The 16,062-nt window shown below is 39.7% G+C and overlaps 2 protein-coding genes across 4 annotated transcripts in view; one reads left to right on the forward strand and one right to left on the reverse strand.

Annotated features, from left to right (window-relative positions):
- astn2 (astrotactin 2) overlaps positions 1 to 16,062 on the forward strand; it is a 269,469-nt gene that overhangs the window by 198,790 nt on the left and 54,617 nt on the right. For all 3 annotated transcript variants that reach the window (XM_086152123.1, XM_086152124.1, XM_086152125.1), the window contains 3 exons: positions 5,036 to 5,160; positions 7,323 to 7,427; positions 7,693 to 7,872. In XM_086152123.1, coding sequence (XP_086008249.1) covers positions 5,036 to 5,160; positions 7,323 to 7,427; positions 7,693 to 7,872 — 410 coding nt within the window. The remainder of the gene's footprint in view (positions 1 to 5,035; positions 5,161 to 7,322; positions 7,428 to 7,692; positions 7,873 to 16,062) is intronic.
- trim32 (tripartite motif containing 32) lies at positions 9,564 to 15,391 on the reverse strand. The gene is made up of 2 exons (XM_086152126.1): positions 15,317 to 15,391; positions 9,564 to 14,614 (listed from the first exon to the last, which is right to left on the reverse strand). Exon 2 carries the CDS (start codon positions 14,600 to 14,602, stop codon positions 12,548 to 12,550), a length of 2,055 nt encoding a protein of 684 aa, XP_086008252.1. The 5' UTR covers positions 14,603 to 14,614; positions 15,317 to 15,391; the 3' UTR covers positions 9,564 to 12,547.

Here is a 16,062-nt window from a genome sequence, read left to right on the forward strand (position 1 = left end):
TTGGATTAACTTGAAGTAAATAGCCCTATGAGTTATGAGTGCTAATACAGATTAACGCCGATCAGTGGAGTACTTTTGATGGATTTGTTGGTCGCTTTGCTGTGAACGGTGTGTTTCAAAAGTTGTTGTTTGTTTTTGTATTTTCTTTATGGCTTTGAAAACATGAGTCATCATCCCAACTGTCTTTTGTAAATGCCTTTCTTTGTTTGTTTGTTTTGTTTTTATTCTAATACAACCATGGCTTTGACCAAAAAATGATTGTGCATAAATTAGCTGCCGAGCCAGAAAAGACACTTTGATCATTTAAATGTATTTTTTTTTAAGCCTGGCACGTAGGATTTGTGTGCTTGCCTGCGTGCATGTGTGTGTGTGTGTTCAATACTCCTTTCCTCAGAGAATTAGTGGATGTTAGTTCTCAGTTGCATCATTCCACAATGTCTTTCTAAATGAAAGAAGGAATTGAAGTAGAAGTGAATCCTCTGTGGCTTATAGTTTACTGCCACAGTTTGGTCTTTGGTTGTTAGGGGATTTGTTCGACACCGGGAGATTTAGTCATCTCAGGAACTCGAGAGTTGGATTCAGCGTCTCTCTGGCCGCCTTCTTCAACGGCTCCTTCTAAGAGCACTGACATCATATTTTAACACACCAAAAAAAGGTGAGCAACTGCATGGAGATATGTAATCGTCCTGTAGAAGCCAGTGCAGAAAGCAAGGGAAATAGTTAACATATAGACATGTAGATTAAAAAATCTGGTTTTGGATTTGTCTTTCTTTCTTTCATCCAAACACCGCCTGCATACCACACACCACATTTAAAAAATGGAGCCACTTCATCTCACTTATCCAGTCACCTACTCGAACATACCCACTCTTACTCGCTCATGCAGACGTATAAAAACAGGCACTTACGACTTGCAGATAGCCGTCCGCGTTTGAATAAACTCAAATAAACAAAGCTGCACGTACACAAACACACAGACACGGTCTAAATGGACGCTTTGTATAAGCCTCATCAGTGCCTATCAACTGAATGTCATTGAATTTTGGAGAAGAGAGTAGTTATTGCTGGGAGGATGGATAAGTAGCCGAAGGGGAGAAAAAAAAAAAAAAAAAGGATTCTCATGCAGGAGCGCAGTTGCGGCCACCGGGGACGATGTTGAGCACACTGCGAACATTTAATTTTCGATCATGGTAGAAAAAATTGACATTGACCCCTGGAGGTAAAACAAACTATAATATACTATACTGAATTAAAATATAATGTGTGTGTATGTACCGTATATTCATATGTATATAGCAAGGGCAGAGGATGAAAAGATGCGGTAAAAAAAAATTTAATTATGAATACAAACACAAAAGGCTCACGAGCATTTGTAATCATCCCAACATAATTCTATTATTGTCTGAAATATCTGCGTTTGTATTTTTGGAGGTTCTTTTTCAAAGAGTTTGCCACTTGTGGACTGAAGTGGAACAGGAGGCCCTGTTTGGCCGGGAGGGAGCCCACTTTCCACTGCCCTAATGAACACACTCGGGTACTGAATGAAACATGAGTAAATATCCCGGCATTTCCCCTGTAAGTCTAGACGATGTTGTTAGGTGAACGGGAGATTGTTAAGCGTGGGTAGCCGCTGAGAGAGGGTGTCTGTGTGAAGCTTATTAAGGCCTATTGGTAACATAATAGAGCTTCTTTTCAGAGAAGAAATCAAACCCAAAGGAGTTCTTCGATAATACAAGGTAGTCCTGGTTTATGATGTGGCTCTCAAAAATGTATTTTCCACTTCACTAAGGCCACCCTTATTTTTATTTGCTTCCACTTGGAATTCTTTGTGGCAACGGGCAGAGGCGGGACCAAGTCATTGTTCTGAAAGTCAAACATGAATCTTGAATCTTTGCACTGTGTAGAGTTTTACTCTAAATCCCAAGTCTAGACAAGGATGTATCGAGTGGATAGAAAACTGTCTCAATTTCTGAACAAGTTCATATGGATTATTTTAGAAAACCACATTTCTTTCTCTTTTTGTTTTCCTATTTTCAGCCATGCGCCTTGGTAGTCATCGCTAGCTTAGAATTGTGTCCATGTAATAGCCAAAGCCAGACTAAACTCCTTGTATTTTAAGATCAAAAATTCCAAGTGAAGTCACAGGTGATTGGTGTTAAACTTTTGAGTTAACAGGCCAATTTTATTTATTTCTTCTATTTATTGGTGTCAAGTCAAGACTGAAATCCTCTAGTCATTTTACAAAGAGCTCTGCCTTCCACAAACCATCTTATAAAAACAGGATTTATTGGTTGCACGCTAAGAGTACGCACAATTCCAGATCATAGAGTAAAACAATACATTTGATTGAAACAGAAAATACAAATGGTAATGAATGAATGATTGAAATGGGTGTACATCGGTAATTACAAGCTGGCCTGTTATTGATTCTGGGTCATGGAGCTGACCCATCAACGATTATTAGCATCACTAATTGCAAGTGAGGTTTGCTTGTCTCAGTTTGTTTACTATTTATATATCTAATTATTTATTGACTGATAATTTATATAATAATAATATTTTAAGATGTATATCTAATACTATATACGTTACACGGCTTGATAAAATCAGCTTTTTTATTGAGCTCTTTTGTAGGCATGTAAAACCCTAAAAACCTAAACTCTAATTTTCTAATCCTAACCCAAACCCTTCCACTTCTATCTATCTCAAAATGAAACTTAATGACAATAGACATTAACATAGACATGTAAAATGGTATTTTGTATTTTATATTTTAATGTTTTATGTTTTAATCATATATATATATATATATATATATATATATATATATATATATGATTTATTTATTTATTTATTTATTTATCCATTTATTTGTTTATTTATTTTGATTGATTTATTTATTTGTTTATTTTATTTCCAGTGAGTCCCAGGTTTTTCCATATTTCTATTTAAGAACAGTTTGATTATATTCAAAATATCTTAACAGGACACCTGAAACTAGACCAACTAAGAGGACTGCTTGTTTCCATCGTATATATTTTGTGCTTTCAATATGTCATTTATGGCTGTGCTTGTTGTATTTTTTCAGCCATCACAAATGAAATCTGTCCGTCACACGCAGCTTGAAACAGCTTGCCTCAGGATACGACCCGTATCAGATTGATTTACATTCACATAAACTTTATGAAGTTACAGAACGGCGCAATGTAGAGCAGAGAACTAGATGAATAGGTCCGTTTTCATGGAATCATGATGGAAATTAACTGCCAATATAACTGGGGTGTTGTGTTGCTTGGTTAATTAATATTGCTCAGTTACATGCACAAATGCAGTGTTAAGACATTTTCACGCTAATGGCCTCCGCAGCGAGAATGGTAATATAATGGTAGATTTTCAGCAGGGTGGGTATGAGGGGTAAAGCAAACAGCATGACAGTTGTGCAGTACTCTTCACCAATTTTCGGAAATAGGAGCAAAATGTACTTAAATGCGATCCTGACATACGGCCTTTCGTGGGAGGCAGTTAAAAGCTATAAGACAAGAGATCTAAAGACAAGCTGCCGGCTCGTGTTGATGGCCACATTGGATTATCCGGATCGTTGTAGTGATATCGACAAATGTTTCGTCTTCTTAAGAGCCGCCGCGAGAACGGCTGCTACAGGTATTATCGCTCCAGCACGAATGCACTAAGACAAGCAGAAACTTCAGAATCGTCTGCCTCTTCGACGCTAAATCTCCAGAAGACTGGCAGATACTATAACATTCTATCTCTGCCTCGGGCGATATTTAGGATACAGACGTTCCACGATATCCTGTTTGTTTAGTTTCTGCTTAGACAACAGGCGCGGGTCTTTATATCTTCCAAATCCTCGCTTTCTTCTGTCGTTTGATAAGAAACTCTGCAGTAAAGCTACAAGACCCATTACAGCAGTGGTCCCCAAACTACGGCCCGCGGGCCGGATGCGGGCCGCATTTACATTTTGCCCCTGAACAATACCAGAGATGCATTATGATTTTTTTTTTTTTTCATTCTGACCACATTATCGTGACTTGTACATGCATAGAACGTAAGGTTCTATTTCACCCTTCTGCAGTCTGTGGCTTATCTGGTCTTCTTTTAAGTGAAAAACTTGCAAAGGTTTATTTGGTTATTATTTATTTCATAAATAGTGTGATTTATTTAATTAGTTAAGTTATTATTTATTTTTTGATTTTTTTTTTTTTTTTTTTTTCTGTCAAGACCCCAGAAAGGGTTAATTTTTGGTTATATGTGGCTTTCTGGAAAACAATAAATGTTTACGTTTAGACACCTCTGCGATCGTCACACTTTTTGTCACAAACTGGGAAGAGTTATTTGGCCGTCACAGGAAAAAGTTTGGCGACCCCTGGATTACATTTTTATGTCAAAGTGTGAATGATGATATAGAAGGGAGCGCAGATGCTAAAGAAAAGCAGACCGTTTTATTAAGGAAAGTACACATTTGGGCTTGGAAAATCCACAAAGCTGCATCATGTACTAAGCCACACATCTCTTAAGGCTCCCAGAACATCTGTGTGAAGGTGGCTAATTTCATTTAACAATCAATACTTGTTTGTTTAGTTTTTTCTTCTTTTTCAGTGAGCATAAGCTAATCTTTTTACTCCTTACTCTCCCCTGTCTTCATCACTGGAGTCGATCTTTCCATCGCATTCTAGTACAGCCATTGCGGCTAACAGGCCGCCGTCCCCCCTCCAGTGCGTGCACAAGGTCTACGCTCTGAAACTTGGTCCAATAAAAGTGGATTATTGGAAAATAGGTTGCCCGCCTGCCACGCTCTGAGAATGCGTCAGGGAAACTCATCTTTTGACAGGAAATGAAACTCGAGGGCCTTGGCTCAGCAGCGTACTAATCCAGCAGTTTATCTACCGTGCAAAAAAAAAAAAACGGAGCTGAACGCGCCCTGTTGATTTATCCGTCTGCCCCGACGTATCCCGGAGGTACGAGTAGACGAAACGCTTATTCAAAACCCTTCCTCGCTTGTTTCAATCTCTTGCAGGGACAACAACTTCATCAAGGACTTTCCACAATTAGCCGACGGTCTGATGGTCATCCCGTTACCGGTGGAGGAGCAATGCCGAGGCGTGTTGTCCGAACCCATGCCAAACCTGCAGCTTCTCACAGGTGAAAGTGTTTCAGTCATGTCCACAGTAGATGTGGGGATCGTTGCATTTGTAGAAATAGTAATTCAACATTATCTTTCTATAGATAAATAACCTAAATCAGTACGTCTGCCTCACAGCAAGAAGATCTTTGGTCCAATTCCCACAAAGGGCGCCTTTCTGTCTGGAGTCACTGTCTTCTCCCCGTGTCTCCGTAAAGTCTCCTCCCAGTTCTCTGGGTTCCTCAAACAGTCCAAAAACATGCAGGAGGTTGATTGGAGACACTAAATTGTCCAGACGAGTGAAAGAAATAGTGAACGGTTGAGAGTCTCCATATGATTTATGAATGGTTGCATGTCGCTACGTGTTATGTGAATGAGAGGGTGAATAGTTGTATGTCTCTATATCAGGGGTGAGGAACCTTTTTGACTGGAAGAGCCATAAAAGCTAAATATTTCTAACTATATTTCATTGTAAACCATCTAGTATTTTTAACATATAATAAATTAAATATGTATTACTTTTGCGACTTCTGGTGCCGCACGGATTTTTTCGAAGTGTCCCTATATATTTGACCGTTTCGTCAATGCAATTTCATCACTGCATATTAGACATACCGCAGATCCAAATGCAAATTCCTTTGTACACGCAGCCCGGAATGTACGGAAATCATTGTCTTTCTTTCTTTTCACCATCTTTTCTGTTACAAGGATAAACTAGTTGGGTATCTGATAAAGTTGATTGCTTCACCTTTACAATGACCCTGACGTGCTCGGAAGCCTTTGGTTCCCGACCGACCAACGGGTGACCCGTGAAATTTACCATCAAATCTAATTTCTGTTTACTTAAAAAAAAAAAAAAAAAGTATTACGAAGAAATATCACAAGTATTTTAAAATCAGCTCCAATCTGTTATTTTTTTTTCAACTCAAAATCGTCCGGGACCCATATGCCATCACTGGAAGAGCCATAGGTTCCCGACCGCTGCTCTATATGATGTGTGAATGAACGGTTGTAATTCTATATATGGCATGTGAGTGAGTGAATGATTGATTGTAATACGCTTAATGGCATGTGAATGAGAGAATGAATGGTTGTATATCTATATGTGGCCATGTGATCAATCGCTGACCAGTTTCAGGTTGAACGCAGGATAAGCCCTACGGATAACAAATGAATTAATGAAGGTGTGAATGCATTCAAAACCATCCAAATCTCCTCCTCTTCATCTTTCAGCTTCTCCCTAAGGGGAGAAGGGGGTCACCACAGCCAATCATCTGTTTCCCCCCAACAAACTGCATGCCCTCCCTCATCACATCCCCTTCCGTCCTCCCCTTTTCCTACCGCCCGGCAGCTCCATCTCCAACATCCTTCTACCGATGCACTCATTCTCGCTCCTCCTCCTCTTCACGTGTCCAGACACGTCTCAGTCCGACCTCACCGACCGACAAAACTATCCAAAGGATGTTATTGAAGAGCACAGTCCAAAGCCCAGCATAAGAAGTAATCATACATTAAGTGTTACTCATCCACAGTCACCCATAAACAGCATGAGTAAATCCAAACCTCATCTCCTTTTTCATAATTTTATCTTTTTCCGGGGCTGTTCCTTGGGGGACAGAGACGCTTTGAAATCTCCACCTCCACCTCTGCTCCTTAATCCCTCCATTAACTAAATTGCAGTGTGGTCTGCACAGACTCGGGAGTTTTTTTTTTTGTTTTTTTTTTACCGAGGTTAATCCCTCACAGGAATTGTAGATGCAAAGAACCAAAAATGTCTGTTTCCATCACGCATTTATGTCTCAGGTGTGAAATACTTTCCAGAGGCATCGGATCAAGGGTTTGAAGCATATCATTTGTCCTACTGTCGTACCGTTAATTTCCCAAGCAATGTGAAAGTTAACTGTGAAAAGTAACCAAATTGCAGTAAATGGTACTCAATTACAATTCCAGCTGGAAAGTATTGATCTGGGAGCAGCCGAAATATGGGCTGTGAAAATACAGTAAATGGCAATAACAGATAGCAATGAATCTGCCAGAAGCAGTTCAAATTAAATTATTGATTTTAGTTATCAAGGTTCTTCCTCTGAATCTAAGCTGTGGGTTGGATTCGCCGCCTGCGTTCACTCTCCTTTTACTATAATGGCGATCTATTTTATTTTTTTGTCTTTTCTCTCTGTCCTAGGAGATGCCCAATTCAATGAAGCAGTGGGCTACCCTATGGTTCAACAGTGGAAAGTGCGCAGCAATCTGTACAGAGTGAAGCTAAGCTCCATCACCTTATCCACAGGTCCATGTCTGCATAATCTAGTTTGTTAATTTCTTGGCGTCCAAAGGCATCTTCAATCTGAAACTTCACAACATTTGCTGTTTTTGGTTTAAAATTCATCCGGTGCAATGGGACAAATCATCTTCGGTTGAAGCTCAGACGCTGATACTTGCTACATAATATAATATCATAGATAATCGTTATTTTTACTATGATCATTATTGATAATATAGTTATTGTTATTACTATTACTACTTTTATTTTCCTTTCCCTCTTCATCGGACAGGCTTTTCAAAGGTGCTGAAGACACTGTCGAACGAGAGCACACGTGAGGAGCTGCTGGCGTTCCTCCAGCAGTACGGCAACCATTACGTGTCGGAGGCACTGTACGGGTCTGAGCTCAGCTGCAGCATCTACTTCCCCAGCAAGAAGGCCCAGCAGCAGCTTTGGTTGCAGTATCAGAAAGGTAAAGTGGTTGACATCAGAGGGCGAAATCGTCCCACACCAACAGATGGTATTGTTAATTTTCTTCAGTCACAAAGCACTGATCCCTTCCCAAACATCTCAATGGAAATGTAAGTGAGAAAAAAAAAACAAACAAAAAAAACAACATAAAATGCTTCTGTTCCAATTTTCTATGATACTCCCTATTTCAGAGATGTCTAGGATATCATTTTGACTTGAAACACACTTATACAGTATATGCAAATGTCATAACTAGAAAGAGAGCAAAAAACTAAAAAACAAAAAGTCCATATAATTTTTTTTTTTTATCTATTATATTATTTGTAAAAATGTTTCCATTTTTCTCTTTGTCCAACAATTTGACCCCCCCCCCTTAACCAAAAAATAAAAAAAAAGAGAAAATACACATGCATTATGTAAATATTAAGCTAATTATAAATAGAAAAATGATTGTAACGACTAATAATTTGTCCTCAGGTGAACAAAAAAAAATGATGCTTCAACTGGCACATATTTGCCACACCGAAATAAACCCATAACTATTGACATGTTTTGCATCCTTGCCATTTTCAGTCAGTTGATGGGTTGCTACACACTCAGGGTGAAGTCTACTTACACTGTTAATTTATGCCCTGAATGTAAGGTAACATAAACTACATGTATGTGATTACACACCACTGGTTTAAAAGGACTTTCCAAGATTTTTTGCAAAACTTCTTCATTAAAACAACACTTTAATCCTGTTTATTAGTGATCCAAATACAGATTTACAGTTCTGCCAATAAAAAGTAGTTGCTCGCCACCGGGGTTTTTAAAAGTAATTGGAACGTGATTGCTTACCTTGTGAGGAATCAGGGAAATAGGGTTTTCAGTTGGAGGCGTAACAGGATTGAACACCCACGCCAGCTTAAAATGAACATTGCAATAAACGCACTCTGAGAAATCAGCCTGCTCTGGCAGAGATGGGATCGGTTAAACAAAATGATTTGATCAAAAGTTTTAACCGGAAGAAAAGCATGTTCGTACTTGATCATTCCAAAACAACCAGACATGGCTATGATTGGACCAATTTTGTTAAAAAGCAGCGCACGGATATGTAGATTGTTGTGCAACCTGAGATATATTGACCGTGATTATGAAACAACTCCAATCACGATTTAAATATCTTAATGACCGAGCAGCTGGAGCGTTTTGAAAAGTTTCTCATATCAAGAAGAGAGGTTTGGTCCTTTTTTTTTTCACTTTCATCAAGCAGTGCTGCAGCAGGCAGCATTTATCCTAATCCATTGCTGAAAATAAAAACAAGGTGAGGGGGATTTTAACTTATGATACTCTTACCGTATTTTGCCCATGGCAAAAACAGTAAATAAGTCAGCAAGCTTTTATATGAGAACATAACGCATTAGAAGTTAGTAAATAAATAAATAAACCTCCATAGAGGAAAAAAAGAAATTCGTGACCTTGGATGAAAAGCAAAGTGTAATCTTCAACACACAGGACAGCAAAATATAAAAGCGGTTTGGACGAAAAGTACTTCATAAATATGTGTCTTATTATTTATGTATTGTTTTAAGGGGAAGCGTGAAAATCTATATCTTAACTCACCCGGTGATGCCAGAAGTTAAATTGAATGTGAAAGAATAGACGAGTGTGCTCTGAGGAGCATGGTTTCAAGAATAGAAAACATTTTAGTCTTGTAACTTTATTGCACTCAGAGGGAAAAAAAAACAAAATAAACATGATGAACATGAAGGTGGTTACATACACTTATGTGATAAGTGTTTTAACACATTGTGACACAACTTCCAAAAACACCTGGAGGACAAGGAGTTTGATTCATGAACAAATTGCATTACTACTCAAATATACACACGAGTGAAGTAGTTTGCCATCATCTCCATCAAAGAAATAGAAAAAGTTTGTTCAAATCGTGACATGCTTAGTTCAGCACATTGACACAAGGACACTTGATTTTGTTCGCTTTTTTTTTTCTTTTTTTCTGGCATTTTATGAATGTCTCTGCTCTGAGCATCCTCTCGTACAGACTACATCTAATGACGACTTGAATGACGTGTAAGCACCAGAACAATGTTCATGGCAAGGTCGACATGCAACTGATTCTTAAAATATTAAGGTTACGGGTTTAGGTGGGGGGGTCCAAAAAAAAAAAAAAATCACAATATGTAAAATGCACAAAAAACTACTGACTCCACTTGATACTTGTTTTATTTTTTCTTATTTCTTTGATAGAAATATTAAGTCACTACAGCTATGTATTATATATTTGTATGTTAAATAGGGCTCCAGATATGGGGTTAAGGTTTTTCTGTTTAAGGCTCAAAACTACGCCATAGGTTCTAAAGAACAAACCTGGACTGAAAGATGCATACTGTCTTACAACGGGCAGAAATTAGCATTTATGATGTCATAGACAAATAACACCCTGCACACGCTATTGATGGGTGGGAATAAATACAAGTTTGGAGTGGAATGAGGGAGACATTGCAGCACACAACCAACATCCCAGTAGAACAAAAGAAGGTTGGTGGTGTGATTCCACCGTTTTCACAGCTCATTATCTGAGCTTCAGTATTCAGATCATGCCTGCTTTTCAGAAATAAACATTAGGTTTGGACAACCATTGTAAACAGCAGTAGCAGAAAATCCTTTGCTTTGTTACTGCGGTTTCTATGAGGAATTTGTTCGGAAAATCCAGACTTTGCCACTAAATAAAGACACCTGGGATCTGACCTGCCGCGTTACCTTTTCCACAAATCCTTACTTTTATTCACTTAAAGTTTAGAGCGCACAAGTCATTTATTGCAGAAGTTTCCAAAACTTTTCTGCCCCGAGTCCAAAAAGTAAAGGCCCTAGAGATTTGCAATCCTCAACAATCCTTGAATTTGGCAGAACAATGTTTAACACACTTCACCAGAAGTATGCACACACACTCACACACACACACACGCACAGAGATGAGTAAGGCCGCGGGATATGTTGGGAGGGGGTGGTCAGGATGTTTTACAAATACATTTTATATCACAGCATCTGCTCAGATATTAAGATTTCATTTCCGATACACATGAATAAATTGACTGTTCCCCATAATTTAAGACCACTTATATTTCATTATATTTAAATTAGATTATTGCAATTAAAAAATACGATATTCTCCAGGCCACATTTTCAGTTTTTGGCTGATTTTCAGGAAATTTCATATTGTTATTCACCTACTGATTTGGATAATGCTCGAGTGAAGTTACAGGACAATGCTTTTTACTATACTAGCATAGAATTTGCAAAAAAAAAAAAGAGAGAGCAGTGGTATGGCTGGTTAAGGATCTGTTTTGAGAGATTATAAAAAAATATATAATACAATTAAAACAAAATAAAAAAAAAAATCCTAGTGAAATGATTTTGACATACATCAGAATATTAGCCACTCCTTAGATATTGGTTGCAATTTTATATTTAAATTCCTGGTCTTGAGTTATCAACAGTCATGATTGAGAGGAAGACAGGTAAGACATTATGACGGAAAAAAAAAACTGAATGCCAAAATTGCAGTCCATTGCATTACAGCTTTCAAGAAACTTGATGTGCCAAGTCTGAAATGAGGCTCAAGGGGGTATTTACAGTCCTGAAGCTGAAACTGAGAGACACAACTTCATAACAGGAGTACAACCGGATCCTACAACACATATAGCCTTGTCTGGTAGTGTCTTTTTGTAAAACCGCAGCTGGAAACTTGCACTGTAAATGACACTAAAGCTAGTAAACTGCATGTCAAAATGCTATCCCCAAATTAAACTCAAATAACCAAAGTTTACACAGCTTTACCCTTACCGTAACCTTAGCAAATATAGATATAAACTAAATTAACAGTTAGTGTGCCTGCTTTTCTGCAAATACAAAATGTTATTTTCCTGACAATGTCAGTTAAAATGTGTACCTACAGAATCCCAGTTCAATAGAATATCCTAAAGCTTTTGAAAGCAAATCATATAATTTTCTAATTCAACCCTTATTATCCAGAATGACAGTGTTCGAAATATAGCCCACATGTATGTTCCCTGAATAATTGCTGAATGTGTTTTTCGTAAAATGCTGTAACTAATGATTTTTCACATTTGCACACTGGACAGAAACTTAGACGCCAGCTGCATGGAGCAACGTTTTAGTCTGCACTAACAGAAACCCAGAAACATCAGGAGACAGTGAAGTGTCAACGATAAAGTGCTTCACAGGCCAGAAGCCTTAGTATATTGTATTGCACATCTTGAGATGTTTTCGCATGTAATTCTTCTTTCACGTGTTTAGACATTTAAAGTAAAAGCGAAGAAAATCATCAGAGCTTTTGAGCCCATTATTAGCTTTAATATCATGAGCCAGATGAGAGGACTCATCCTGAAACATGGTCCAGTTATTCAAAAATTAGAAAACTTTTTGGTGATTGAAACAACAACAATGTGAAGATTTATATATTCTTAAACTTAATTTACACATTTGAAGGCCAAATTACTCTCATGTAATAACTGAATGGAAGCTGGAGTGAGAATTATTTGGACAAATTTGAAGTGAGTTTGTGCCATGTCCAAATACACACACATACACACATACAACAGCAGATACTTACTAATCCTCTCATGCATGTTTGCAGTTACTGTAACTCTCCACTATGAGGTGGAGGAGTGTCTTCTCTGAATGTATGTATAGACTTTGATGCAATGGTCCCAACAGTCCAACACTAATAGCTGTCCTTTTTGAGTAGTTGCGACTCCCACGGGGCAGGTGAGGCCATCTTGGATCAGAATGTTGAATCCGCCCTCTTTGGGAAACTGGAGTATTTCTTTCCTGCTGCTGTCTGTTACCAGCAGATCCCCGTTGGTGTCCACACACATGCCCGTGATACAGCGGAAGTCCTCAGTCTCTGAAAAGAAATGACTGAGCTGCCTTCCAAGCTGGCCATCGGTTCCGACGGAGCCGATGGAGAAACCCCCCTCCAAGTGGGGCTCGTTGTGGCGTTTCTCGAAGTTCAGGGCCAGGCCCTGGGTGAAGTAGACGGTTCCAGCAGCATCGCAAGTCACAAACTTGGGGCGCACGGCTGAGCACAATCGGTTGTAGCTGACCACACCTACGTTGCGGTCCACAGCGAGACACCACAGCTTGCCACCCTCCACATCTGATACCACAAATTGTCCTGTTGGCATGGCGGCGATGCCCCAGGGTTTGATCAGCTGGTTCTTGTGACATGCAACACATTGCCCGTCCATAGTGTAGACTTTAACAGAGTTATCATAGTTGTCGGTCACCCCGATCAAACCTTGAGGAGTGACGGCAATAGACAGAGGGATGAGGTTGGGCAGGTCGGCGCCAAGAAAGCTCAGGACAAAGTTATCAATGCTGCTGGCGTTGCGGCGAATTTCACGGTGGAAGCCTTTGCGGTTGAAGATTTGAATGCGATAGTTGCCTCGGTCAGCCACAAGGACCTCACCTTGCTGTGTCACGCAAATGCTGACCGGTAAATTGAAGGTACCAGGGAGAGTTCCTTTACAGCCCATCTTTTTCACAAACTGGCAAACAGGGGGCCCCGCACTTGCTCCGGCCCTTCCGGGGGACCCCCCTCCTGCATCCATGGACTTCGACTTAAAGTTGCTCGGTGAGCCACATATCGCCTCATCTACAGCCGTAACCATTTCAATATCTCGGTAGAGATCCACTGGAGCGCCAATCGCACCCCCGATAGCGCCTGCGGCTCCATCAACACTCTCTGGCTCTCCCTCGAGTGCGATTTCATACCTGCTCTCATCATGTGTATTTACAGAATAAGTGTTTGTGTTTATGTGGCCGACTTCCAAAGGCTTAGATTGCTCTTTTCGGACAAGCTCCGGCTCTTGGAGCTGAAATACGGTGGGCAAATTGCTCCTCAGATTTAGCTCTTCATCGTCACATGCTCCGCCGTCATCCTTCAGCAGGGAAATATCACTCTGCCTCACCCGCATAGTCAGATAATCACAGCAAGACACAACTTTTACCTCTGCTATGTTAAGGAGATACGTCTGCTCCTCCAAGACCTGCCCATTTAGTTTCTCCACTTCTGTCATGGAAGCTGTGAATGTCCTTCGACAACGGCTTAGTTCCTCCTGGAGACGTAGCTCAGCCGTAGCATAGTCCTGCTGTACCGCTCTGTACTTTAATTTCAAGGACTTGGAAATGTTTTCAATGGCTGTCTTTTTCTTCTGAATTTCTCCCATGAGGCCACGCAGAGCCGCCAATTTGCCGCCCAGCTCTTTACGACGCTGTTCAGCGGCAACACTAATCGGCTGCACCGAGTGGCCCTGATGTAAATGTCCCTCCCCTTTACAGAGCTCGCACAGGACAGCGGCACAGTCATGGCAGTACTGTCGCGGTAGGCGGTTGCAGCAGCCCTTGCACATCAGAGCGGCAGCTGCTGCACTGCCAGAAGTAGTGCAGTCTAGAATCTTCAGCACAGTAAGATTGTCAGCCAGCTGGGAAATACTGCTCATACGGGAGACCTTACTGCAGAAAGGGCAACGCACACCATTGATAGTTGTCGCCAACAGTTTCTCTAGGCAATAACGACAAACTGTGTGACCACATTGGAGGAGTTTTGGCCTCATTTGTTCCTCATTGTAGGTCTCCAGGCAGATAGGGCATTCAAGGACCTCCCTCATTAGATCCGGGTCAAGTGGATATGATGCTGTTGCCATTATGGTCCCTGGCTGAACAAGAAAAACAACATTGTAACTGGGTGCTGATACATACACACATACATACACACACATATATATATATATATATATTTATGTGTATATTAGAAGTAACTATTCATAAAACCTTAACAAGAGTATATACTGACACAAGGAATATATATAGAGGTGCTGTCTCTTATATTCTAGGGCAAATGCATAATCCAGTCCAATTTACCTTGTGACTTAAACTGATATCTAATGCAGTGTAAAACTGAATATGACATGGTCAGAACTCTGCAAAGTTCATGCAGCGTGTTTTTCATGTATTAATTTAATTTCGTTTTCGTCTATTTTTACAATCTTTAAAGCAGAGACCAGTCAACAGGCTGTGTCAACACCCAGGCAATCCCAGCTAATGCTACCATTGACTATTTTCATTGTTTCGCGCTCTGCCAATGACAAGCTAACAGCGACAACCTACGGGTTATTGAAATGTCACATTTCAGCTTCGCGGTGGCTTAAAGTACGCTTCCCCTTTTGTTCATTGTCCAAAAATAAAAACATATCCTTGTCCCAAATTTCTCCGGGCAAATTCCGGGCCTCCCTCCGCTCCCTCCTGACACATCGCGACAACGTTGTTCAATTTTCACTAGGGCCGTTTACCGTTTAACATGCACTAAAACCCGACGAAGGCTACGCTGCTTATCTCGATATTTCTATTCCAGACATTACCTTTTTTTCTGCAGCGATAGCTAGCTGACAATACTTAAATTTTGACGGAGGTGTCGCGTTTCCCTTACTGCAGCTGTCCTGTAGGAGCCACTGCAGTGTTCACGACGTAATGCACGCACAACGACGTAATGACGTAACACACAAAGCCCAACGGCTGTTGTGATAGGCTACTGTGATGTCTCGGCGTCCATGTTTTTTGTAGTTCTATGGGTTTTAAGCCCATGCTATAACAACATTTAATCATTTGATGTATTATTTTCGTTGTGATTTTTATTGTTCGTTGTGATCATTGTGTTTACATTATTGTGTTTTGTCACAATAATATTTACATTATTGTGTTTGACATAATATGTTACGTTTTGTTTTATTGTAATCGGACCTTTTCGCCCAAAAAACAGCAGGCATGTTGCCTGATAGATTATTTCACTGATGTCCAAGCCAAGCACTACAAATATAATTGTATATATATGTATATATATATATATATATACATATATATACACAGATTATTTTTAGTTCTTATTTTTCAACTACGAGAGAAATTTATTGATCAGTAATTTACTTGACCTCCCCTTGATTTAATGTCGAACTGATGTCAAATTAAAGACGAGAGACAAGAGAATACAGATACTGGACATAATCTTATCAAAGGATAACCTGAAACATAACTTAATGAATGAATGGATTAAAAGAATGAATGAATAAATCCAGATATGGTTGTTTTGTTGACGTTTAACAGTAGTTAT

This window comes from Fistularia commersonii, chromosome 9 (assembly GCF_037954325.1).
Source record: "Fistularia commersonii isolate RoL2024-O1a breed Wild chromosome 9, RoL_Fcom_v1.0, whole genome shotgun sequence".
In the NCBI taxonomy this organism is placed as follows: Eukaryota; Metazoa; Chordata; class Actinopteri; order Syngnathiformes; family Fistulariidae; genus Fistularia; species Fistularia commersonii.